Source organism: Puma concolor, chromosome B4, assembly GCF_028749965.1.
Source record: "Puma concolor isolate L17-30 chromosome B4, mPumCon1.1.hap2, whole genome shotgun sequence".
NCBI classification, from domain to species: domain Eukaryota; kingdom Metazoa; phylum Chordata; class Mammalia; order Carnivora; family Felidae; genus Puma; species Puma concolor.
In genome coordinates this window covers 18444151-18469010 of record NC_141673.1, presented here as the reverse complement: position 1 = coordinate 18469010, position 24860 = coordinate 18444151, and the positions used below count along the sequence as shown (strand labels likewise).

Genomic DNA, 24860 nt, shown 5'->3' with positions numbered 1-24860 from the left:
GGAGAGGAACTTGTAAATATCTCTCACTTGCCAGCTAGCAAGACATGAAGTCTTATCAATAGAGAGTTTTGGAGGGACACTGAAGAAGGAAGGGTTTTCGGGGCGCCTGGGTGGCGCAGTTGGTTAAGCGTCCGACTTCAGCCAGGTCACGATCTCGCGCTCCGTGAGTTCGAGCCCCGCGTCGGGCTCTGGGCTGATGGCTCAGAGCCTGGAGCCTGTTTCCGATTCTGTGTCTCCCTCTCTCTCTGCCCCTCCCCCGTTCATGCTCTGTCTCTCTCTGTCCCCAAAATAAATAAACGTTGAAAAAAAAAAAAAATTTAAAAAGAAGGAAGGGTTTTCTCCTCCTGTTTCTGGTTTAGCTCACTCACCAGAGCCCCAGAGAACATGGTTTTTCTCCACTGCTCAGTCCTACACAGTTTATCCAGTGATAGATTCCTGCAGGGCTCAGCTTCCTCCAGGGTTTGACCACTGCATACTTTGTCAAGTGCTTGACTGAGGTGGCAGCAGTAGAGCCAGGAGCCCCAGACAGCACAGGCCTGTGCCCCACCATGCAGAGATGTGCTCACTGTTTGGTATGGCTTCTCCTCGATGCCATGCACACCAAGGTGTCTGCAGGGTTGGCCATCTGGAGAGCCAGCCATCCCACCTCTCCCACACAGCTGACCCCTGAAGATGCTCTGGCCCCAGCCACAAAACTATACTACACTTCTGTGGGGGTGGCTTCTTAGTTTCTGGTTCTGGTAGCACCCAGTGGCCAGCAGCTTCCCAGGCACTAAGTGAACCCGGGAAGCTTGGCACCTCTTTGTGGATGACCTTCCCTAGAGCCCTAAGGGGAAGATTTCCAGCAAGTCTCACCATTAAGGCACCTCAGCACCTTCTCTACCATTCAGTGACCAAGGCATGCCTTTTCCAGTGACATCTGGATCTCAGTCCTGGACAGAGGAAGGCTCTACCTTGGGTATTTATTTATCTCAACCCTAGGAAAGAGGTTGCTCTTTATATACCTGCTATTTCTTCATTCTTTAGAATTCCTTTTAACACTCATGAACCAATTCCCCATTATTGTAATTTTCCATTGATAATTCTTTACACTAAAACATTCCCTTATTGTGTGGTTTCTGTCTCCTGCCTGGGCCCTAACTAATACATTGCCTAGTACTTGAAAAATAAAACAAAACTTAGATTCCCTAAGATTGGGGCTCCTCCCCTGTAATGAAATGAAATCCACTTCATGACCCTTTCTACATTGTCCCAGGGGACTTGGGGCTTGGAAGAATTAATGCAAAACTGCCAACACTCTGGCTATTACTCTTGATGTGAGCAATAAACTGTCCTTCATCTCTGACCCAGGAATCTCATAGCTTCTACTAGCATCCATGGAACTACATTAGCTCAATTTCGTAGCTTTGCATATTGGATAATATGCCAGATTCCTTATAGTTTCTGACAACCATCTGTGCCCCCGATGTGATGAAGCACCACACAGTTGTTAGAGATTACAGTGGATCCTTAAATAACTCCATAATATTTGTTAAATTAAAAATCAATTTGCTAAATATTTTCACAGGATTCCATTTTGTTTAAAAAAACATCTAAATAAATTTATAGGTGAATGTAGTATATGGGTTGTTGATATTGTTTACTTTGGGAATGAAATGGAAGAATGAGAATAAGAAAGAGTTAATTTTTACTTTCTACATTCTGGGGTTTTTTGAATGGTTGCAGTGAGTCTTTTTTAATTACTCTTTTTAATCACAAAGAACATTACATTGGTTGAATTTTTCAGAATCCGTTATTCTACTAATGCAGGTACCTCAACAATATTCCTTTGCAGCCATCCCTGAATGTGCAGACTTGCTCTGCCCAGAAAATTCCAGATGCTCACCTTCCAGCCAAGATGAAACAAAACTAGTATGCAAATGCCTTCCCAATTACCAAGGCGATGGCCAATACTGTGAACGTGAGTAGGATTTAGATCCTGCTAGTCATTCATTGAGATGTTTAGGTTACTAAACAGAAAAAAAAACAAAACTTCATAACCTTTCTAATGTTAACACAATGATACTTCTATTTCTCTCTGTGTTAAGTTAAATGAAATATATAACAAGTACCGAGAAAATGTTCATCTGTGGTAGCTTTTCAGTAAGTGGCAATTTCTGCTTCTATTATCGAAGCACATAAATAGATTCTTACACATAGTTTTATATCAACCATATCAATGTTAGGATAAAATACAGTCTGTCTTTCTTCTTTCTTTATCCTTCCTTCCTTCCTTCCCTCCCTCCCTTCCCTTCTTTCTTTCCTTCCTTCCTTCTTTCCTTCCTCCCTTCCTTTCTTTTTCTTTTCATGCTCATTCACTTTGTGAGAGGTTGTGTTATGTATTGAACATGAACTCTCAAGTCAGGCTGCCAGCATTCAAATCCCAGATCTGCTTATTATGAACTACATGACCTTGGACAAATTCTTTAACCTGCCTGTGCTTCCATTTTCCTATCTATCAAATGAGAATAATAATGGCTCCTCTCTTAGAGAGTTGTTGTAAGAATTAACTGAGTTAATGTATGGCAAATGCTTAGACAGGGCCAGTGCATATAAATACTACAAGAATTAGTGCTTTCTTTCATGCTATTTTATATTTAAATCCACACATAACATGGCATAGTAATATATCAATACAATATTTTTAGTTATAATCTCTGACAGCCATACATGAATCTGTTCAACAGGTAGGGGGCATCAGGTGGGGTAAGATGAACTGTTTCTCTCTCTCTTAAAACAATGAATTGCCTGTGCAACTTTGATGAGCTTTTATCCTGTCATTGCCTCTCAAGCCATCAATCCATGTTTAAAAGAAATATGCCATCCTCATGCTCTTTGCACGTACGAGGGACCGAATCGGCACAGTTGCACGTGTCAAGAAGGCTACCACGGGGATGGCCGAGTGTGCTTACCAGTAGACCCTTGCCAGACGAACTATGGAAACTGCTCTGCAAAGTCTACAGTGTGCATATATGACGGTCCTGGACAGGTGAGCACATGATGCTTGGAACTGGGGTGTCTCGCAATAGGACAGCCACCAAAGGTAAAACCGTGCCGTAGGTGTCATTTGTCTGCTAGGTTGACCCAGTTTGCCATTTTGATGCTCAGTTTGGGCCTCCTCTCCAGGCACACCTCCATGTGCTCAGGACGAACTTCCGTGTGTCCCTTCTCCGGTCTGTCTTCTGAACTCACACTTTCCCAGCTCCCCAGGGAGAATTTACCTGCCCTGCACTCTCTTGTGTCCTGGTCCTAGACGGTGACAGACAAAATATATACACGACTCAAAGGCGATTAACAAATTAACTGTTAACCAAGTCTTGAGTGAATATGTCATTGACTTTCACCTACAATCCTCCGTTTCTCTCTCATATCTTTTCAAGGCAAGAGAGGACTCTAAGAACCAAAAGACTGTGCCCCAAAGAGATGAGCACTGACAAAATGTCAGGCAGCACTGAAAGATAGTAGGCAGCACTGAGGATGTTCTGGGGGGAGACCCTGCCCCTCTAACTCACATCATGATCTTGACCGCTAAAAACCAGCCAGGTCCAGAGACCTTTGCTGAGGAGTTCGACTGAAAGATCCCTTTCACTAATACCTCATCCATCTATCAACTATTTAGTGGGTGTCCACTGAATCCATAACTGCACATCAAGTTCAGGGGAGAAAATCTATCCACACAAAAGGATATTGCTGCCCTGGTAGGAGGAAAGGCTTCAGTGTCTGACCCAAAGAGAGTCATGTGTCCCTAGCAATCCAGTCACCCCATGGTTCCTGGAGTCTCCTGCAGAGTAGCCACCCAATCTCATCTTCCAGGGAAAATGCACATCACATGCCATTTCTGCTGTCAATGCCTGAGATGGATTTGGAAAGAAATTCAAGGAGCTGGGCCTCCATCCTCACAGTGCAGTCCCTTATGGGAAAAGTCACATTACACTCTGAGCCAAAGTCCCAGGACCTTGGGAGTGAGATTAAAAATAAACTTTGTCTCCAAAAACTGGACCCCAAGGCAGATTTTCAGGTCTTAGAAAGCCCCCGTGTTCACACAGAAACAGGGCGTTCATTATTTCCATTATTCCAGAGAAGGTTTCCTCAATTTTGGCATTATTAGCACTTTGGATTCTTTGTTGTGGGGCTGTCCTGTACATAGTAAGATGTTTAGCAGCATCCCTGGCCTCTGGTGACACTGCCCCCCTCTCCTCTTGTGACAATCAAAATATCCCTAGACGCTGCCCAATGTATCTTAGGTTGAGACTCCCGGCTGAAAATCACTCTTCTGAAGCAATGATATCTCCCATCTGAACTTCAGTCTCTACTCACCTGTAGACAATCCAAAACCGGGAATTATGGAGCCAGAAAGGCCCAGGGTTAGGAAACAAGAAAACCAAAAAGGTAAACTTTACAAACAAGGTGTAATTACACGTTTCGCAACCGGTGAGGTACATAAACCAGATCCCCAATTCTGGATACTTTGACACATTTTTAAGCCCGCGCTTTGGACCTGCCCCAGGTTAGCTTTTATGGCAGAACACAGATGGATTGAAGAAGGATGTCAGCTTCCATGGCTAACGAGAACCTTTTGTTTTTCTCTCCGTGTCTTCTGAAGTCTCACTGTGAGTGTAAGAAACATTACCGCGATTATGTGCCCGGAGTGGGGTGCAGTGTGATCGATGTCTGTAAACTCAATAACCCCTGTCACAGGAATGCTAACTGCACTACCATCGCACCAGGCCAAACCAAGTAAGTCTGTTCAGTTCCATCACCATCATTCCAAGTGCTGGTCAGTCAGTGCTGTGCCTTCCTTGAAGGGCAGGAAATGTGTCTTAGTCTCGTATTCACCCTCACCCCCACAGAGCACGATGCAAGAAGCGTAGTAGGGGCTCAATAAATCTTTCTTTAATCACTGAATCATTCAACAGTTGTTTCCTTTATAATGACCATCAGAACATGCTGAAATACTGACCTGGCCCGGCAGCTCGGTAGTAAGTGGTCAGAGCGTGGGAGAAGGAAACCACCGTCGCTAGGAAAACAAACATCTGCTGTGATGACAGGCATTTGACCTCTAATGTATATACCTGTTTCCTCAGTCGTGAAATATTGCTTGCTGGTAGTACCTGACAAGACAGGGGAAGGTGAATAACATGAGTGGTGCTTCCTGGACTCCAGGTTTTACAAGAAGGGACTTACCGAGAGTAAAAATATTTGTGTGAAAATTCCTGAGGCAAAGGTGCTCTGCATGGTGTTAAGAAGATGGTATTCGGAAGGGAAGGAGCTGGGTTTGAGTCTCGGATCTGGTATCCGCCAGGTGAATGACCTTGGGAAAGTGGCATCATCTCTCTGGTCTTTGTTTCTCCACGTACAAAATGAGCACAGTGATGTCTACTTCACAGTCACAGTGTTGCAAACATTACATAACAGAATGTTCTAGAAATTACCATAGAGCTATTATGTTTTTATGAGTAGGTGAACTGAGGCTAGAATCCCAGTGTTTTGCTCCCAGACTGAGGCTTCTACCTTCTGTTCTCACTGTCATCGGCGTTGGAGAAGGACTCACTGTCACTGTAAGCTCAAAACCTTGGAGCACCTGGGTGGCCCAGTCGGTTAAGCATCTGACTTCAGCTCAGGTCATGATCTCATGGTTTGTGAGTTCGAGCCTCACGTCGGGCTCTGTGCTGACAGCTCAGAGCCTGGAGCCTGCTTCGGATTCTGTGTCTCCCTCTTTCTCTGCCCCTCCCCCGCTCACACTCTGTGTCTCTCTCTGTCTCTCAAAAATAAACACTGAAAAAAAGTTTAAAAAAAAACCATAGTCGACACTGAACCATAAAATTATTAAGCAGTTTCTGTGCTCCTAGAGCCCCTTTCTGTCTTCTTTGAAGCTTATTCTTTTTATAGTTGGGTCTCAAATGTGTGGATCTGCCCAGATAGGTTTTATGATTTTCGTGTTTTATCTGGGCAGATAAGTAAGTCTGTAATCACTATGGGTAAAGTCAAGAACACCTGGGTTCAAGTCCCAGCTCTGCCATTTGCCTTACCCTCTCTGAATGATGTTTCCTCTGTCATAAAAGGAGGATAATTGTACCTCCTACCAGGCCTGTGAGCAGGATTAAATGAGAATACATTGATCAATCTCTGAGCAGAACATGGCATGTAGAAATCACACATGTGAGTGCAACACCAACATGCCACCGTCATGCGTGTAGACACGTGTGCACCCAACATTCGTGTATGTATCACTTACGTACCTCTTACCATCCTCTCAGAAAGTCTGAGAAGAATACTTTAAATGCTTTCTCTCCTTTATAAGTGGCATTAAAGCTTGTGTTTAGAATGTCAGTTGGGGCTGTCAGTGGATTTTAAGACTAAGTGTGTCCCTCACAAACCTCATTGATCATCGCCCCGACCAGAAAACGGACTGTCTGGAAAGGCTGGAAAGAGGACTAAGTTAAAGACTGGAGATGTTACATTGATAAAATAAGGGGCCATCACTCATTTAGTTCAGGCAATTTAGTTTACCATGGACAAAGATTTGTTTGTTTTTGCCTCCCCAACATGGCAAGGAGTTTATGCAGAATATTCAAAATCACACTGTGTTAGTCACAGAAGTCCACCCAGTAAAGAAAAATGGGCTCAAACGTGGGCTGTCCCACTCACCACTGGAGTGACCTTGGACAGGTCACGTAACTTTTCTGAACTGCAGTTTCTTCCCCTGACAGGTCCGCTAAAGAACAAGAATATCTCCCTGGAAAGAGTGGAGTTGATGCATATAAGCATCTTTTTAAAGTTGAAGCTCCATGTGGATTATTACTAAGAACAAGTATCTTCCTGCCCTGCCCTGGGCACTACATTTTAGAGGGCTCCATTCAGGTCCTCCACTAGCTACACCAGGGCAAGGGACTAAAGGACTAAGGGGACCTGCTCCCCCAGAGCCTGAGCCCCCCTTATAGACCATGCTCAGATATCCAGAACCCCATAATTCTCTGCCTAATGTCTCCAAACCAGCCTCCAGGACCTGCACAAGCTCTTCCGGGTATCCTTCTCCCCTGGGTATGGCAGAGGCTGATTGTTTATGGAAGGTGTGGATGAGCAACTTTGTTTCCACAGCTCTCATGAACACCCCCTTGGCTCCCGTCCCACCCAACTACTGTTCTTTTCTTCTAAAGTTTGTTTATTTTTGAGAGAGAGAGTGCAAGTGGGAGAGGGGCAGAGGGGGGGGGGGGGACAGAGGATCCAAAGCAGGCTCTGTGCTGGCAACAGGGAGCCCAATGCAGGGCTCGAACTCAAGAAACGTGAGATCATGACCTGAGCCGAAGTCGGACACTTAACCGACTGAACCACCCAGGGGGCCCCTCCAGCTACTGTTCTTTAAACAAGCCAAGATATTCCCAGCTCCACACACTTGCAGATGCTTTTCCCCCTGCTTAGACATAGTTCCCTCTGCGCCTCCTCTGAGTCAGGCTAATGCACTGATCCTTCACTGTTCAGCTCAAGTGTCTTCACCTCTAGGATGTCTCTCCTGGACTCCCAGTCCATTCAGCTCACCCCGGGCTCCCAGAGTGGCCCAGAATGCTTCTGTTATAACACTGATCACCCTGAACTGTGAGGAGTACCTAGCACAGAAGTGATGTGCACAAATACTGCCACCTACAGGCTGTGTGATCTTGAGTGAGATTCTTAACCTCTGTCCCTATGCTCCCTCATCCATCTATAACGGGGCTAGTAACAGAACCCACCTCGTAGGATGGTTGTATTAAATAAGACACCATAGTAAAGCCCCTACAAAGGTAACTGGGAAAGCAGCTATCAATAGAGGTTAGCTGTTAGGATCACTGATCTCTATTCCAATTAGAATGTAAGTCCCTGGGAATCCATGTCTTACTCATCTTTATTGCAACAACTTCGGTCACCGATTAAAACAATGACATGAGGGACAGTTTGGAGGAATAAATGAAGGAATGAAGTGAAGAAGTGAAGGAAGGAAGGAAGCCTTTTGGGACACCCTATAATTTCACTAAGTCTCATCCAGCACTCTATGCAATTAATTCCATCCCGTAACATATAAAATGCCAATATCTTATGGGTGTTTTTATTTTTTTTAACTTTTTTTAATGTTTATTTATACTCAGAGAGACAGAGCATGAACAGGGATGGGGCAGAGAGATGGAGACAGAATCAGAAGCAGGCTCTAGGCTCTGAGCTGTCAGCAAAGAGCCATACGCGAGGCTCGAACTCACGAACCGTGAGATCGTGACATGAGCAGAAGTCAGACACTCAACCGACTGAGTCACCCAGGCGCCTCTCTTCTGGGTGTTTTTAGAGCCATAAGACAGCAAGAGACCTTTACTCCTAACAAAGAAGCAATTTACAAAAGAGGCCCCTGATGTGAATGTGCCACGGCCAACTGAGAACATCTAAGTCAGAAAACTGTCTCCTAAAATCTCAGACTCTGGACCAAGATTTTAAACAACAATAAAAAGTATTTATATCTCATGCATTCCGTTCAGCACTGTGACCATTAAATTACGATTCTCCTGCCATCCTTAGGCAAGACAAGTCAAGTCACTTTACACAAAACAGACCATTGGCCTCATAAACAACTTAGAGAACTTTCAGAGAGAAACATACTTAGCAGTTTGTAAAAGTTCATTGTCTTGCTATTATCAGCTGCCTTCAAATGAAATTTATGTGATTTCGAACAAGGACTATTGTATCACTCCTAAGAATTACCAATCTCCCCGTGTGCTTCTCAAATTCACTGTCTTGTTGCACAGTGCTTAAGAGGAAGTGGATGCTTGAGCAGGAAACTCTTAGTAGACTATTGTTTCATGGTTAGATCTACCTTAGTGACTCCTTATAACAAGGTTTCTCAGGCTCAGCACTTGATATTTGGGGGCTGGAGAACACTTTGTTGTGGGGGCTGTCCTGTGTGTTGTAAGGTGTTTAGCGGCACCCCTGGCCTCTACCCACTAGATGCCAGCAACACCTTCACCTAGTTGTGAATATATCCCCAGACATTCCCAAATGTCCCCAGGGCTGGGGCAAGGAGTAGGGGAAGCGGGAAAATACTGCTCTGTAAAAATCCCAAAGGCTCAGTCAGTAAATATCTGCCAATCTTCCATGCAGCCGGGAAACTCAGATGTATTCTAGAAATATCTTCAATGGTACTTTCTCCTAGAACCTGTCCCATATTTCTCCAGGCACAATTAGTCACTTCCTTCCCCGTGTCCCATAGCATCCTATTCAATCTTCCATTGTGGCATTTCTCCGGAACGTCAGCTATGTGTTTGTGGATTTGTCCTGCTATATCCCGGCTCCCCGACAGGACTGGTGGTGTTATTGACACCGTCTCTGTCGCCATCATCATCACTATCATCATCATCATCATCATCATCATCATCGATCATCATCTATCAAGTACTGAGCTTTTCCTGTGTGTCTGTCACTGTGCTAGCTACTCTTCATGCATGATCTCTTCCATCAACAATCCTAAAGGTATTAGTAAACTCATCTCATGGAGGAGGAAGCTGACACTGTAGGTGGCTAAGTGGCTTTATCATGTTGCTAAAGATTGTTTCCAGGCCCATCTTCAGCAATGAGACACTAAAAGGACAAGATATCTGTTATCATCATCTTTGTAGCCCTCCTCCCCAGCTTAAGTAGGTTCCTTAAGTTAAGTAGGTACTTGGTAAATAATCAGTTCAACAATTAGGCATTGTCCCAAGTGCTGGAATATAATGAGGCATGAGTGGGATGCAGATTCTAGGAGAGCTTCTCATCCAGCAGAGGAGACAATATCTCAGGAGCTCATTTTGGTGGGGAGGGTTGTGCTAGAGGAGGGACCAACAGACTGCTCCTGTCGGGGAGAGTCTGGGGGCCAGGTAAGACCCCTTAGAGCAGGTCACACCTGAGTCATGAGGAGAGCATTAAAAAAGAAAGCAATTGAGTATTGCCAGAATTTGCAACGCGCAGCAAGAAGGAGACATAAGCAAGATCCCCCTTTGGGGGACTTTGCATGCCATGCTAAGTACTTAGACCTTCTTCTGTAGATAGATGGAGTCCATGAGAGTTTTAAGAATGAAGGTTTTCCAGATTTCCCTTTCGGAGAGACCAGTCGGAGGGTAGATTTGAGGGGAGGGAAATTAAGAGCAGGAAGACCAGTTAAGAAGTCACCGCAGCAATCCAAGCAGGGAACATAAAACTCTGAAATGTTAGTTCAGCCAACCTGTTGAAAATATGCCTATTTGCCATGGGACCATATTTGGAAACACAACTGAACTCGAGTGTATAACTGTCCTTTGGAAGCCTCTCCTCTTTATGAGTCATGTCTGCGGTATGGATGACCGCAGCCTCCCTGCAGCTCTCGTCTCTGCAGTGCCGCTCCCTGACCTCGTGTTTGGTTCTTCACTTATCCCAAGATCCTGTTGAATGTTGCCTTCCTAAGCACCTTGCCAGATTTAGCCAGCTGTCAACTAATCTTTGCTAGGTAGCAGTGGTGTGCCAGAGCCAGGGTTTACTGAGGCATGAAAGCTGATGGTTGAAGCTTCAGGATTTTGCAAGCTGGTTTTCCTCACGCTGGCAGTTTGAGATTGGCCACGGTGGGAGTAGGACCTGTGGAAATTGGCAAATCCTGAAAAGCAGGGGCCCTGCCCCAGCTCCCGCTGAGAGCTGGCTATTAAACACTTACCAGCACGATACTGCCAGTGCGCCTTTAAACTTCATCCTTAACTGTATTCACCTTTTATGAAACTAAACTATTGTATAAAATTTCTGCAAACTTCATTATTTACATATTCATTGCAATTCAATTGCTACTTATCGTTCAGCTGTTAATTATGTACCTGTTCTGAACCAAACCCTGCCCTAGATCCTGACGTTAAAATAGGGCATAAATATGCACACGACCCTTGCCTTTTCCCTGTTCTCAGTGTAGATGCAAAAGCAGATACAAATCAAATAACTGCACAGGTTAGGATGAAATTACAGCTGGGATCGCTGCTACAGAGAAGGGCTACATGGTCCCATGAGAGCACACACTAAGGCGGGTAGGGTCCTGATCTACTGTTGAGGGTGTGGGGAGAGGTGGCCGATAGCAGAAGTTTCCTATGAGGAAGGGTCATTTGAGCAGACATCTCAACTAGGAAGACAGGTAAGGGGAAGATCTACTAAGCAGATCAGTAGCTCTACATCTTGACTTGGGGCTGACTTCAGTAGTCTATGCTGCCTCAGTGGTTCTGTAGAACCTAGAATCTGCATTTATAATAAGCACTCCAGGTGACGCTGATGTACATGGTCTCTTGACCACACTTTGAAAAATACTGAGACGAAGAGCGTACAAAGATATCCAGTGTTTATAGGTATGCAAAATTTATTAAATATCCATTTCTCGTGGACCTACTATATGTCAGGTATTGCCACAGGAATGCTCACCTCTATTTGTGCCTCTCCTCTCCTGGTCTTGACCCTCTTCTTCTGGGCACCGTTTTCCCCATCTGCAAAATGAGGGAGTTGGACTGTAGGATCTCAACACGCTAAGACCCTGAGAATGTGTTTTCACCCTCCCTGTAGATGCACTTGCCGGAAAGGTTACGTGGGTGACGGCTCGACGTGTTATGGAAACATCATGGAGCGACTCAGAGAATTAAACACTGAACCCAGAGGAAAATGGCAAGGAAGGCTGACCTCTTTCATCTCGCTCCTGGGTATGCAGCTACGGGTACAGGTTTCCACGTAAAGGGCAACCTTCTTTCAGGCAAGACACCTCCAAGACACAATCATTCAGAAAGGGGTGAGCAGGAGAGGCAAGGTTTATCTATTGGAATTGGCCCTCCTAGGGAGGCATCTTGCAGGGGAAAGGGAAAGGGCAGGCAGCCTTTTCCAGGAGACAAGGAGTTAGTGCCAAGAGGTCCTGTCAAGCAGCAGTTCGTAGGCAGAGTCCTGAGGACAGGGTCCTGGAGTCACCACAGATTAACTGATCTGCAACAACAATGAGACGGGGCAGCTACTGATGTGAGGATGGAGACTGTCCTCTTTCCCTTGACCTTATGGGTCCTCCAGGTGTGAAGCAAGGTTGACAGGTAATACTGGGAAAAGAGAGTGACTAAAACCTGAGGCTGTATCCATGTTCGGCAATGGGTGCCATTTGACTTTTGAGAATAGTTTTGGTTGGTGTGATCATCTCACACCTGGCTGGATGTTTAGGATTTTTGCCCTCCCCCCTCCCCCAAGGACTAGTTGTCTGTAGTGACATGTCCTTTCCCAGTCCCCCAGGCAGGGTGACAATCTAAAACGCCCTCATCATTTCCAAATGCACTTCAGGGGTCATTACCCCACACCCCCTTGAGAATGAAATAATACAGCTGATTGCAGCCTTGGACAAGTCTTTCAATAAAACACAAGTTTGGCCAATCAACAGAAAATAAAACACAGACTTGACCAATCGACAGAAGTTCCAAAATAGCAAAATCTAAAATTTACCAGTCACCAAAAAATGATTTCCCGGAAAGAGCACAAACGGAGAATGGGTCAAGGCCACGTTGTCTGCATAAATCTTAACATATATCCTGCACAAATGCCCTTCTCTTTCCAGGGCATCCTACAGGGGACAAGCATTTGTGGCATGCCTCAGGCTTCTTACAGCCTTCCTCTAAGAACTCAGACTATCCAGTGACAGCAGACAGGGTGACAGAGTGTTCTCTGCAGGTTGTGCTCTGGAACAATTCCCTGGACAAAGTCCTGTTGACCTTCTACCCATTTATGTAGTGCTGGTCAACCTTGCCTGCTGTATGAAAGCCCGGAGCCCACCCTGACGTCCCAGCTTCTCCAGGGGGATAGAAACAGGACCAGCTACATAACTTGTAGGACACCGTGCGTAATGACAAAAACTCCTTGTTCAAAAATTATTAAACATTTCAAGATGGTAACAGTAGAATATTAAGCCAAGCATGAGGCTCGTCTGAGCTGGCCTTGGATGGAACAGGGCTGTGTCTTTGCTCACTGGGATGACAACTGCTCAGAGAGTCCGGCGCAGGGACGGTGACCTGCTGGGATTGGCTGAGGATTTTGTCACATGACCCTCGTAGAAGGTCTCATTCCAGGGTCTCCTTGAAGCCAAGGCTATGGCTGCAGGACATGCCACACAATTATGCAGAAGCTTTGGGGGCCATGGCATTATGAAGCCATTCTTTCTTAGAGAGCTTCCTAGTTTACCAAGGCCTACTCACGCCAATGAGAATAGAGAAGATCTTGATTCAAAGGGCCTAAATGGATCCCAAGGGCCATTGCTTGATTTTACTCTTCATGTGCCACTGATTCATTTGGTGTTTTCTTTCTTTATGAATTTCTATTCCTAAGACAAAGCCTATGCCTGGCCACTAAGTAACCTGGGACCATTCACTGTGCTGTTGCCCACAGACAAGGGACTAAGAGGATTCAGTGTAAGTATTTACAATAAAGTGGGAAACCTCTATTAAATGAAACCTACTGATGATAAAGATGATGATTTTGAGAGACTAAAATGGGGAACTATTTACAGAAAGTATACAGATTGTAAACACACAGCTCATTGAGTTGTCACAAAGTGAATGTACTTGTATATCCAGCGAGACCATTACTGGCTCCCTAGAGGACCCAAGGATGCCCCCTTCCAAACATGACCCCTTCAAGGGTAATTAATGACTGAGGGATCTTAACTATAGTCATGTGAAAAATAGGATTTACATAATGCAAAACTGCTTACTTCCTGCAAGAATTAACCTAATATATTAGCTACATATTTGTTTCTTATAATCGTCATAAATGATAACAGTGGTAGAGGAAACTAAGAGAAAACTGTGGTCTTCCATGTGAACAGCTGTTGTTTGAGGTGATGTCATGCAGTGGGAATGAAGCTCATAGTGCCTGGTGGAGGTGTCCTATCATGAGGGTGTCAATGAAATTGTTACATTCAGATTGATGGAGATAATGGACATATTGATTTGCATACAAGTGGTTTATCTTTATCCACGATATTTTGTCACAATAATTGTTGCTGCATGGAATAAAAACACAGGAAGTTCCAGAAAGTCTCACCCTAATCTGTCACCACCGTTGGACAATCTGAGATGAATCAACAATTTAACTTCAGAAGTACCCTCACATCTCTCCTACTGGGGAGGAGAACTCACAAATATTGAATGTCTCTGCACTATGCACTTTGCATGTGGTCTCTTGTTTAACATATAGGTTTTATTTACACAGTTAATAAAAAGCATCTGTTGATTGATTGCTGATGATATATAATATTGACAAAATGTCGACTCGGTCGGTGGATTGCAAAAACCCTAAACTTACTGTTCAAAAACTCCGTGGGTCTAGTCTGCACTTTCTTTTCATGCGATTTCTTGTTTCATTTCCATATGCTCCCCGGGCTCAAGATGATTCCCTGGGTGCCTGCACCTTCCTCGCTCCTGGTGGTTTGAGAGGACATTGAGCATCGCCTCCCACTCTCCAGATTGTGCTCCCCCCAAAGTCACCTGTATCTGAAAGAGCCCAAGCCCAAGTTAGGGAGCCCTGGCATTGATGTCTTTGATTGGCCAATGCCTGCCTCACAACCTCATTTTCTCCTCCAAACAACAGTGGAGACTGAAAGAAGTGGCTCTCTCTCCTCAGGTAAAAGAGCTCTTGGTGGATAAAGAGTCTGCTCAGTACTTTGTGAAACTCCATGTAATTGCTGGGCAGATGAACACTGAGAGTATGAATAACACAGACACCTTCTATACCTTGACTGGAAAGTCGGGAGAAATCTTCAATGACGATAAGGTAAGGGGCTCTCTGATTTTCACTCCCAGAACAAAAGCCTCTGCTGAACCAGTGCCCACAGCCATCTCTGTGGTTGGGCTTGCAAAGTTTATGAAGAACTTCTTTCCTTCTCCCTTGTTTGTCAAAGCACTTCCATATGAGGAAAGAAGTGAAGAACAACCCCAGGAAGGACCAGGCAGGAGGGGACTGTTGTGAAAAGAGGGTTATAAAGTGTGGGATTTTGCTCTGGTCTGAATTCATTGTCAAGAGAACATCATTCAGGTGTCAGGGGGAAGGAGAAGCTTTATAGTAAACCTGTTTCCTGGAAGCACCGGCCCAAAGCCAGATCAACTTCCCTCTTACAGAAGGAAATAGACTATATTTGCTTTAGGTTGCTGGAGTTTATCTTTCCTCTGCAAACCTAACATTGCTCTCTCCTAAGGCCGTTAGGTCTGTTCCATTGTTTGAGTAAAACTACCCTTCCCCCACTCACAAATAACTCTTTCTGTGACTTTACTGGGCAGGAAGGCACTTGATTACTAGAATGTACGTGTGTGGGTTATGGCCTATATCGTTGCATTTCACCAACTACCAATAGCTGATAGATTATTGAGCACTTACTCTATACAAAGTACTGAGGTGAACCTTTATTTATGTTCTATAAGACTTGCAACAACCCCGTAAAGGAGATTTTTCAAGTGGGAAAACTCAGAGGTCGCAAGTAAGGGCCAGAGCCAGGATTCAAATGCAGGTCTCCTTGACTCCAAGACCTAAATCATTAAGCAGTGTGTTGTACTGTGTGTGTGAGGATAGATGGATGGATGGATGGCTGGATGGATGGATAGAAACCTAAATAGATGGATGAAAATTTTACTTCTTTTCTCACAAGGACATTCTTTCATTCATTCATTCATTCATTCATTCACTCACTCATTCCTTCATTTATTCACTCATATTTCTTTCCTATAGCTTGTAAGAGCCACATAAAGGAAGAAGGAATTAGCTTTAGTCATTTATGCAGCAAAAAAAATTTTATTGTGTGCCTTGTGTGTACAACGCTCTTAAGTAGGTGATAAATTTACAATAAATTGAATTGTTTTGCCCTTTTTGACCTTGTGGTCTATTGGGGGAGACTTATGATTGCTTCTTCACATTTAGAAATCACTGGTAGCCATCAGTGATTTCACACATTATCTCATCTGATCTTAACAAAAGACTAGTCAAATCAAGCAAGCAAATGCCATCTTTCCCATTTTGGGTTAAGTGACTTACCCACGCTCATATAACCCACAAATGGCCAGACCCAAGGACTTAAGACTTCTAATCCAGTACTCCTTCAAGGATACCAGCTTAATTTTATTTTTCTTTGTGTTTTAGGATAATCAAATAAAGCTTAAACTCTATGGAGGCAAAAAGAAGGCAAAAATTATACAAGGGAACATAGTTGCTTCCAATGGGCTCCTGCACATCCTCGACAGAGCCATGGACAAGATGGCACCCACATTTGAGAGCAACACTGAGGTGAGGCATTTCAGGTAAAAGTTAGGTCAGTCCAAAGCCATCTTTCTTTGTTCCCTGGAGAGTCATACTGAAGAAGAAAATGCACACTATGTGCTTGTCCTTTGTGTGTGCTAGGACCCCAGCCATGGGGAAAATGGGATCATTTCTGTTTTCAGTAGAATTCTGGGTACTCTGCCAACAGAAAGAAAAGCCTACAATAAAGACAGGCAAGATCTCAATTTTGTGACCTCTTTTATGGTCACATATGATGATTCTGTCCAGTGACCAGCTGTCATGAAAAGTTATCCCTCGTGCTTTGTGGAGTCCTCACCGCAATAAACATTTATTCCTTTTGACTCATTTGATGATGGCCAAAGTCTATTTCTGAACATGCACATCTGAACCACTAATTCAATAACAACAGGAAATATTCTATATGTGTTGCAGTTGACCAGGTTCTTTTCCATCCACATTCACACATAAATTCTGTCATGAACCTTTTAATGTTGGGACATCTATTTCTTAAACCACCTTATTTCTTCTCGTGATTTTTAGAAAACCATAATGACAATGTTACAACCAAGATACAGCAAGTTCAGATCTTTGCTAGAGGTATGTACTTTTCATGAATTTCTGGAAAATGGTTTTATGTCTTGTCTTTTGTATAATGAGCAAGGGTGTCAATTATAAATATGTGCTGAAGAATTACTTCAAGTATTTGTCAGAGATAGGTTGTAGATATAAAATTTCATTTTTCAAATGCAGGAAACCAATGTGGGACATGCTTTAGATGAAGACGGGGCTGGTGGACCATACACCATTTTTGTTCCAAGTAATGAAGCATTAGTTAATATGAAGGATGGCACTCTTGATTACCTCCTTTCTCCAGAGGTATGGTATCCTACTTACTCTGACGGCATCATGTCAGCATTACTGCCTCAGTCTGCACCCATACAGATTTTTTCCTAAACTAGGGATGTCCAATAAATAACATATGTATCACCACCTACCCTCCCTCAACCAAGGCAGAAATCATTAATCAATCACAGTTCTCTGGAACTATGGTTGTGGCTCCAATCTCCTGGTCAGAGTTCCAAGTAGCTATTACCAGTCAGTTAGACTGAGCACAGGAAATAAAATCTATCTGCAACCCCAGATCTGAATGATTGCTTTGATTTTTCCTGGGTCTTCAAATATTTCTCACTAGCAAAATCAAGATTTTAAGTTCCCTCCAACTCTAAAACCACCTAGAAAATGAATTCTAAACCAGGCCATTCTGGACCAGGTGTAGGCTAAATTTGAAAGGAATAAATGTTATTTTTAGATGCTCCATTCATTCCCTTCCATTGCTTCCATCTCTCTTCACAATAACCCTCTCCTTATATACCATAATCCTTCAACTCTTTCACATTTTCCTCCAGAAAGGAGATTTTTTTTTTTACTCCTTCACACAAGAATGTAAATGACTAAAACCATTTCAGGTGTTTCCTCTCCCAGAAATAACAGCCTTAAACTGAACAGAGGGGTAACAAATTATGGAATTTCGTTCATTAGAATGTCAAATGATGGAATTATAGGAAGGGCCACAAGCTTTCCTCCAGTGCCCTGAAATTATGCCACCATCTTGGAAATGGGGCCAGACTATCCATGACCTCACGTAGATCAGTTCATTATACAGAATGGGGGGTCTGGATCTTTTAGAGTAGTGATTCCCAAACTTCAGTAGACTTAGGAATCACCCATGGGGCTTGTTAAAGTAGAAAGTTTCACAAACCATACCCCAAGAATTTTGATTTAATGACACCTGTATGAGACCTAAAAATAGACATCTGGGGAAGAACCAACTTTCTAACCCAGGTGACCTGGGCTACACTGTTTTTTGAAACCTCAAACTCACTGCATGTATAGTTTAGAGATGTACATGGATACATACCTTTCTAGAATAGTTTCAGGTATCTACAAGGATATTCTGCTTTCAGAAAACTTTGGATTAAAAATATGTGCATTGAGGGGATAAATCAGAAGGTAATCTCTTACACTGCAAATAGATGTTCAACATATTAAAACATCGCTACAGGTTTCCACTTAAAATGTCAGATTTCCCAGTGTCTTCAAGATAGGACGCTATTTTTAAAATACTATTCACATGCAAGTTTTCCGAAATGTAGCTATTGCAGAAAGATGGTTATAGCTGTCTTTGGAGCTCACACTCATACTTACTTTTAAAGCTAAAAAGTAATGTGGCTCCCCTAGGAAATTATTAAAATCTTGAGATTATATGGCCGCGCTGAGTACATGGCTTCTTATATGATACCATTAAAAAAAGATAATATTAAAGGAGTTCTCAGACACCTAACCAGCTACACTTAAAATTAAAACAAAACGTTTTAACTAGAATTGAAAAAAATCAACCTCCCTGCTTTTCTGTCAAGCAGTTTTGCTCAGAAACCTCTTATCTTCCTCCCTCCTCATAACTCCTTCCAGCTGTGGCTGGAGCTGGCTTGCTCTGGCTCTGGAGAGTAGATTGTGAGCCTCTTCCCAGCTTAGTTCAGTGAGATAACCTTGTAGCTTGAAATTCTCACCTGTGGTAAGAATATTACCATGACAGAAATTGGCCAACTCTATAAATCTGGGCTACTTTTTTCCCCCGTAGAACTGATTTACCAGGACACTACTGCTTCTGGCTCTCAATCTCCTTGTTCTCAAAGGCAGTACTTTTCTGCCCGCAAAGAATATAAAAATTTCAAATCTCTTTTTTCTTAGCCCAAACTGTTCTTCTACTTTAATTCCTAGGTGAGGAATAAAATGATCATTTCTGCTCTTTTCTCAGGTCCAGAACCTGTTTAGTTAAAACTTCTCAATCTGTAGGAAGGTCCTTCTCTCTCCATGCATTTTAATAGCATCTTTTAGCTTTATTTCGGGGAACAACCTCAGCTGGAGACAGTAAAGCCCCCATCAGCTAAGCCAGTGAAATGGAAAATAAACTGATTTCATTAGAGGAATGGTTTCTAATTCTGATTTTGGAATGCCGTGTTTCCTTTCCAGTGTATCTTTCTGCTTCTCCCTGAGGCAAAATTTCTGTCCTGAAACCACCCTATCCCCACAGAGACCACAGCTACTGATTACCAGCCCCAGTTTATGACTTCATCACTGAACTAGGCAAAATGAAAGCAGAGGATACCAGAGACTGGCCCTTGCCAGCTCACAGATACCCTGCAAGTAAATGGGACAAAGGGAGGTGAAATTAAAGAGTTGAAGGTCACATTAACAGTTTGGTAGAAAACCCGCTCTCTTTCTGCCCTAGCATCAAAAGGCTTGGTTTTTTGTTATTTTTACCTAAAACAGCAGGGAGGAAGCGAATGTCTTCATAAGGGAAAGGATGCACTACACCGACAGGCCCCCCAACACCAGCAGCACCTGGACACACATCCTGTCAATTTGAGCCGCGCTGGACTGAATGATGACCTTCATGGCTCCCAGCCATGGCACGGGAGACAGGCTCTCCACAATGGCAGGAATGACGCTCATCCATCCCTTTGTCCCTTTTATTCTCCTCTTTCTTGTAAAAAGGATCCAACACCAATGAATTCGTAGGGCTTTAGAAGTGAATTACCCAGCTGATAAAGGCTTTCCTACAGAATCAGAGGGTTGGAAGGGGTCCACACCAGGCCCGTTCTCTTGCAGGTGAAACCGAGACTAGAGGAGCTAAGTGGCTAGCTCAAGGTCACAGAAGCAGACTCGGGATTAGAACTCAAGACGCCAACGTCCAGCTCAGTGCTCTTCCCAGGACCTCTTCCCCCATTTAACTTATTGGCGCAGATGTTTACGCAGGGTCCGCTGTGGGTACTGCACTGTACCACCTGGCGACGCTGATTTATAAGCCAGACAGACCCCGTCCCTGCCTTGCAAGAGTTCGCAGCCCAGTTTGGGCTGACGTTCCCCAGCGGTCCCCACTTTTTCTCACATTTTCTGCCACTGAACGTCCAAACTTGTAATAGCATCGCGTCTGCCCCCAAGCCCTCACTTCTGAGTACCATAAAGCAGCTGCAAGGGGAAGTGAAGACCCAGAGTCAAAGTGACTTGCTCAAAGCCATGCAGGAACAGAGCCAGGACTCCAGAAAACATCCCTTCCAGGGCTGGCTACCTGGTGTTCAACTTGAACATTCTTACGGTAACCCTGCTCTGCGCATACTGCCTTTGGCTTATAGATGTGGTGGCCGTGCAATCTATCATCCACACCGGGACACCTGAGAGCGAATGGGGCTGCCAAAATAACAGGTGTGAACCAGGGCCGCCCCAGACAGGCCAGGATGCCGCCTGCGGGTAACTCCCCTGGCACAGGGACCAAGAACAAATGCAGAAGGGAGTCTGAGAGAACGGAACTCAGATTCAGCAGGGATTTCTTTTGGCCTGGGACTTTTCGCTATTGTAACGTGTCCCTAGAATGAATGGTCAGCCTCTGGAAGGTTACTATGATCTTGATTCGTGACCCTCCTCCTGTCCAAGCCAGAGTAACCATGGCTGTGCCACGTGAGAAGCAGAACTCAAGGATGGCGGGCTCTGGGTGGCTCAGTTGGTTCAACATCCAACTCTTGGCTTCAGCTCAGGTCATGATCTCACAGTTCATGGGATCGAGTCCCACATTGGGCTCTGAGCTGATGGGATGGAGCCTGCTTGGCATTCTCTGTCTCTGTCTCTGTCTCTAATAAATAAACATTTTCAAAAATAAAGAAGCAGAACTTAAGGGCTATGAAGCTTCTAACTCTCAGCTCTGACTCTACTGGGAGATTGCAGACGTCCTGCAGCAGACTGCCATGGCCACTGGTCCCCAGAGAGAATGGTTCCCCATGCTCCTCACCTCTGTACGCTCTCCCCACGGCACCCCTGTGGGGACCTGCTGATGGTCCCAAGGCTCTCTTCTTCCCTCTGCTGCTACAGTTTTTCCGAAGTATGAGAAATCTTGGAAAGGGCTTTGAAGGAGAGATGACCATGTACCATGGTAGCACAGAAGGGGAAAATGTCCTGACCACATATTCCTAAGGATTGTATATTCCTAAATAATCAGTATGTGGTCTGACAAGCAGGCGTTTATTTATAGAGAAAGAAAACAGAATCCTAAACTGAGGCTCTCTTAGAAAATCCAGAATGTAGCTTTAGACACTCAGAGAGGTAATGGAGCAGAGTGACTGAGAACTTCTTAGTCTTATACCCTAGGTTAACTTTGTGACCTCTGTCGCGTCTTTAAAACTCGGTGTTATCACGCATAAAATGACTCAATAGCAGTCCCTCCCCCATAGGTTTTTAAGAAAATTAAATAAAATGTGTGCATAATGTTTTCAGAACAGTCCCTGACACAAAGCAGGGAGTTGGTGAATGTTAGCTATTTGTAGATGGGGTTTTTCTCACCTTCCACTTCCCAGTGAAGAGTTAATGGGTCATTTATTTTTCTTATTTTTTATTTATGTGTCCAGAGTCACTGGAAGAGGTACCCACAAGAGGGGGAAAGTTGTGTTTTCTGCAATGACTAAAGAAGTATTTTGATTCCTTTGCAGGGATCTCGGAAGCTTCTGGAACTCGTCAGATACCACATTGTCCCATTTACTCAGGTTGGCCCCACTTTCCTGCTCTATTTTTCCCTGCTTTCCACATATCTGACCCCTCTTAAATTCCATTATTACAGTGCTAGAAAATGTGTGGCAATTGTTCTTTATCTGTAGCCCTGAGCATACCCTTAGCAATGAATAGTGAGCCTGTTATCAGAGAAATCCTCAAAGCCACAAAACTCATGACATCAAAGCTCCCATTATTTATTTCATAGACTTCCAGGCTATTTTTTCCCAGTGAGAACTTTACAAAATCAGGGCTCTATGCATTGCTCAAAAAGTCTCTATTGTTCTCTTTTGCAGCTTGAAGTGGCCACTCTCATTTCGACCCCACACATTAGGAGCATGGCCAACCAGATCATACAGTTCAACACAACCAACAACGTAGGTGAAAATTTTACCACAGATGTCATGACTCATATGCATTTATGCTCTCCTTATGCTTGTTCACCATGTTATCCTACCTCTATGCTAACTCACAGGCTTACAATCTTTATGATTATTTCATTCACTTGCCATTTCCTTCATTTCATTATTTCAATTCGTTATTAATTTGCTGAGCAGCTACATGTGTGAGACTCTGAACTAGATGCCAAGGATAAAGCAATGAAGAAGACAAGCTTACATTTCAGCAAGGAAAACAGACTTTAAACAAGGAATTAGCAGCCAGTTAATTATTTAATTATAATTGTAAGAAGTGTCTTTGTAATTATAATGAGAGCTTACAATAGGAGGAGGCTGTACCAATCTGGGGGTCTAGAGGTCCTCAGTGAGGGAGCAATGTATTAGCCAAGCTTCAATGGATGAGTACAGTAAACTTGGTCAGAGATGAGTAGAAGAGAGTTCCAGGCAGAAGGGAGAACATGTGCAAAGGTCCTGAGGTGGGAGGGAACATGACTTATTCAAGAAACTCCGTGAGGCAGTGTTATTCCAGTACTTCTCTGAGCTAATACAGCCAAAGCCTGACAGCATGCAGATTATGGTTCTTGTTGATTCACTGTTGATGATGATGATGATGACGATTCATCTTTTCTGTATCTACCGAGTTGCAACTATGTGCCAGACATCATTCTGGGTCCTATATGTAGCCCACTGAGCAAATAGGGAAAAGTCTCTAGCTGCGTGGAACTTTCATTCTAGTGAATAGGATGACAGACAATAAACAAATTAAGTAAGTAAATAAAACACAGCATCTATTAGAAAGTAGTAAGTGCTAAGGCAAACAAACAAGGGGAATATGAAGCAAGGGTGGGGCTGACATTTTACATAAAGTGCCCAAGAAATCCTCATGGAGAAGAAAATATCAGGGCAAAGTCCTGAAGGAAATGAAGGAACAAGCAGCATGAATATCTGGAGGAAGGAACATTCTAGAGACAGGAAACAAAGGATATTCCTGGATGAGAAACAGCAAGCTCATCATGGCTGGAACTGAGGGGTTGAAGGAGGAGCGGTAGGAGAAGTCAAGGCAGTAGGAGGGAGAAGGAGAAGTGGGGTCAGGTCACACATGGCCGAAGAACTCTTTACTTTTTTTTTTTTTAATTTTTTTTTCAACGTTTATTTATTTTTGGGACAGAGAGAGACAGAGCATGAACGGGCGAGGGGCAGAGAGAGAGGGAGACACAGAATCGGAAACAGGCTCCAGGCTCTGAGCCATCAGCCCAGAGCCCGACGCGGGGCTCGAACTCACGGACCGCGAAATCGTGACCTGGCTGAAGTCGGACGCTTAACCGACTGCGCCACCCAGGCGCCCCGTGAACTCTTTACTTTAAATGAGATGAGAGACCGTGGGGGATTTCAAGCAGGGCAGATGACATGATCGGATGCACGTTCAGGAAAGGCTAGTCTGGAGCTGATCACAATAACCCAGAGAAGAACGATGGTGACTCAGACCAAGGAGCAGGGGTGTGGGAAGACGTGGATGCATTCTGAAGCTATTTTGAAGGAAGCCTCAAGAGAATTTGCTGATGGATTAGAGGAAGAAGACTCCTGAGCTTCTGACTCGACCCCCCAGAAGGATGGAGTTGCCATTAATACTGCAGGTGGAGCAGATTTGGGGGGAGTGGTGTGGAGGTCAGAATTCTTTGCTAATCTATTCATTTTCTGCTCCCTGCCTACAACATTAGCAAGGGCTTGTCTGGTTTGGTTTTGGTTTTGGTTTTGGTTTTGGGGTGGGTTTTTTTGTGGTTTTTTTTTTGTTTGTTTTTTGGGGTTTTTTTTTTACTGATGTATCCCCAGCACCTAAAGCAGAGCTTAATACAAGGTCAGTAAATGTATCTGAATGAATAGATCCCCAATTCGCCAACAGAGAGGTAAAACAGTTACGCCAGGGTCTCTTAGCAAATACATCATAGAGCTGGAATATGAGCCCAGCCCTTCTCATAGCAACCTTCCCCTCAAAAAAAAGTTAAGTGATGTTGAAGGCTCTTTAGAGAGGTTGCCACTACTCAGCTCTGCCTGAGGATTGCTGGTCCTGCAGGACCGAACAGAAGATGTCATTGCTTCTTTCCAGGGACAGATTCTGGCAAATGGTGTAGCAATGGAAGACACTGAAGTCACTGCCAAAAATGGTCGAATCTACACCCTGACTGGAGTTCTTGTTCCTCCCTCCATTGTGCCCATTCTGCCTCACCGATGTGATGAAACCAAGAGAGAGATGAAATTGGTAAGGAAACTAGAAAAATAAAGAGGGGCCCCTAAACAGCCCCACAGAGTAGGCAACATTCTTTCCTCTCACAATTCTCAGGAAGCTGACAAGGAGAATTTCACCACAGGAGACTCATTCCAGAGGGGTTTCCGCCTCCATGAAGAGGCAGGCAGACCCAAGGTCCTATTTCATAAAGTGTGAATGAAGGCTCCACTGGGGAATTTTCCACAATGATCGATGCCTCCCAGCTATATTGGCTTTTTAGAGCTGCCATAACAAACTACCACAAACTCAGAGGCTTAGAG

The 24860-nt window shown here is 44.1% G+C and overlaps 1 protein-coding gene across 2 annotated transcripts in view; it reads left to right on the top strand.

The window, feature by feature from the left end:
- STAB2 (stabilin 2) overlaps positions 1-24860 on the top strand; it is a 168317-nt gene that overhangs the window by 44458 nt on the left and 98999 nt on the right. For both annotated transcript variants that reach the window (XM_086712504.1, XM_025926404.2), the window contains exons 7-18: positions 1835-1960; positions 2832-3028; positions 4643-4776; positions 11599-11732; positions 13384-13466; positions 14680-14829; positions 16186-16329; positions 16864-16920; positions 17074-17199; positions 21861-21914; positions 22215-22295; positions 24421-24573. In XM_086712504.1, coding sequence (XP_086568630.1) covers positions 1835-1960; positions 2832-3028; positions 4643-4776; positions 11599-11732; positions 13384-13466; positions 14680-14829; positions 16186-16329; positions 16864-16920; positions 17074-17199; positions 21861-21914; positions 22215-22295; positions 24421-24573 — 1439 coding nt within the window. The remainder of the gene's footprint in view (positions 1-1834; positions 1961-2831; positions 3029-4642; positions 4777-11598; positions 11733-13383; positions 13467-14679; positions 14830-16185; positions 16330-16863; positions 16921-17073; positions 17200-21860; positions 21915-22214; positions 22296-24420; positions 24574-24860) is intronic.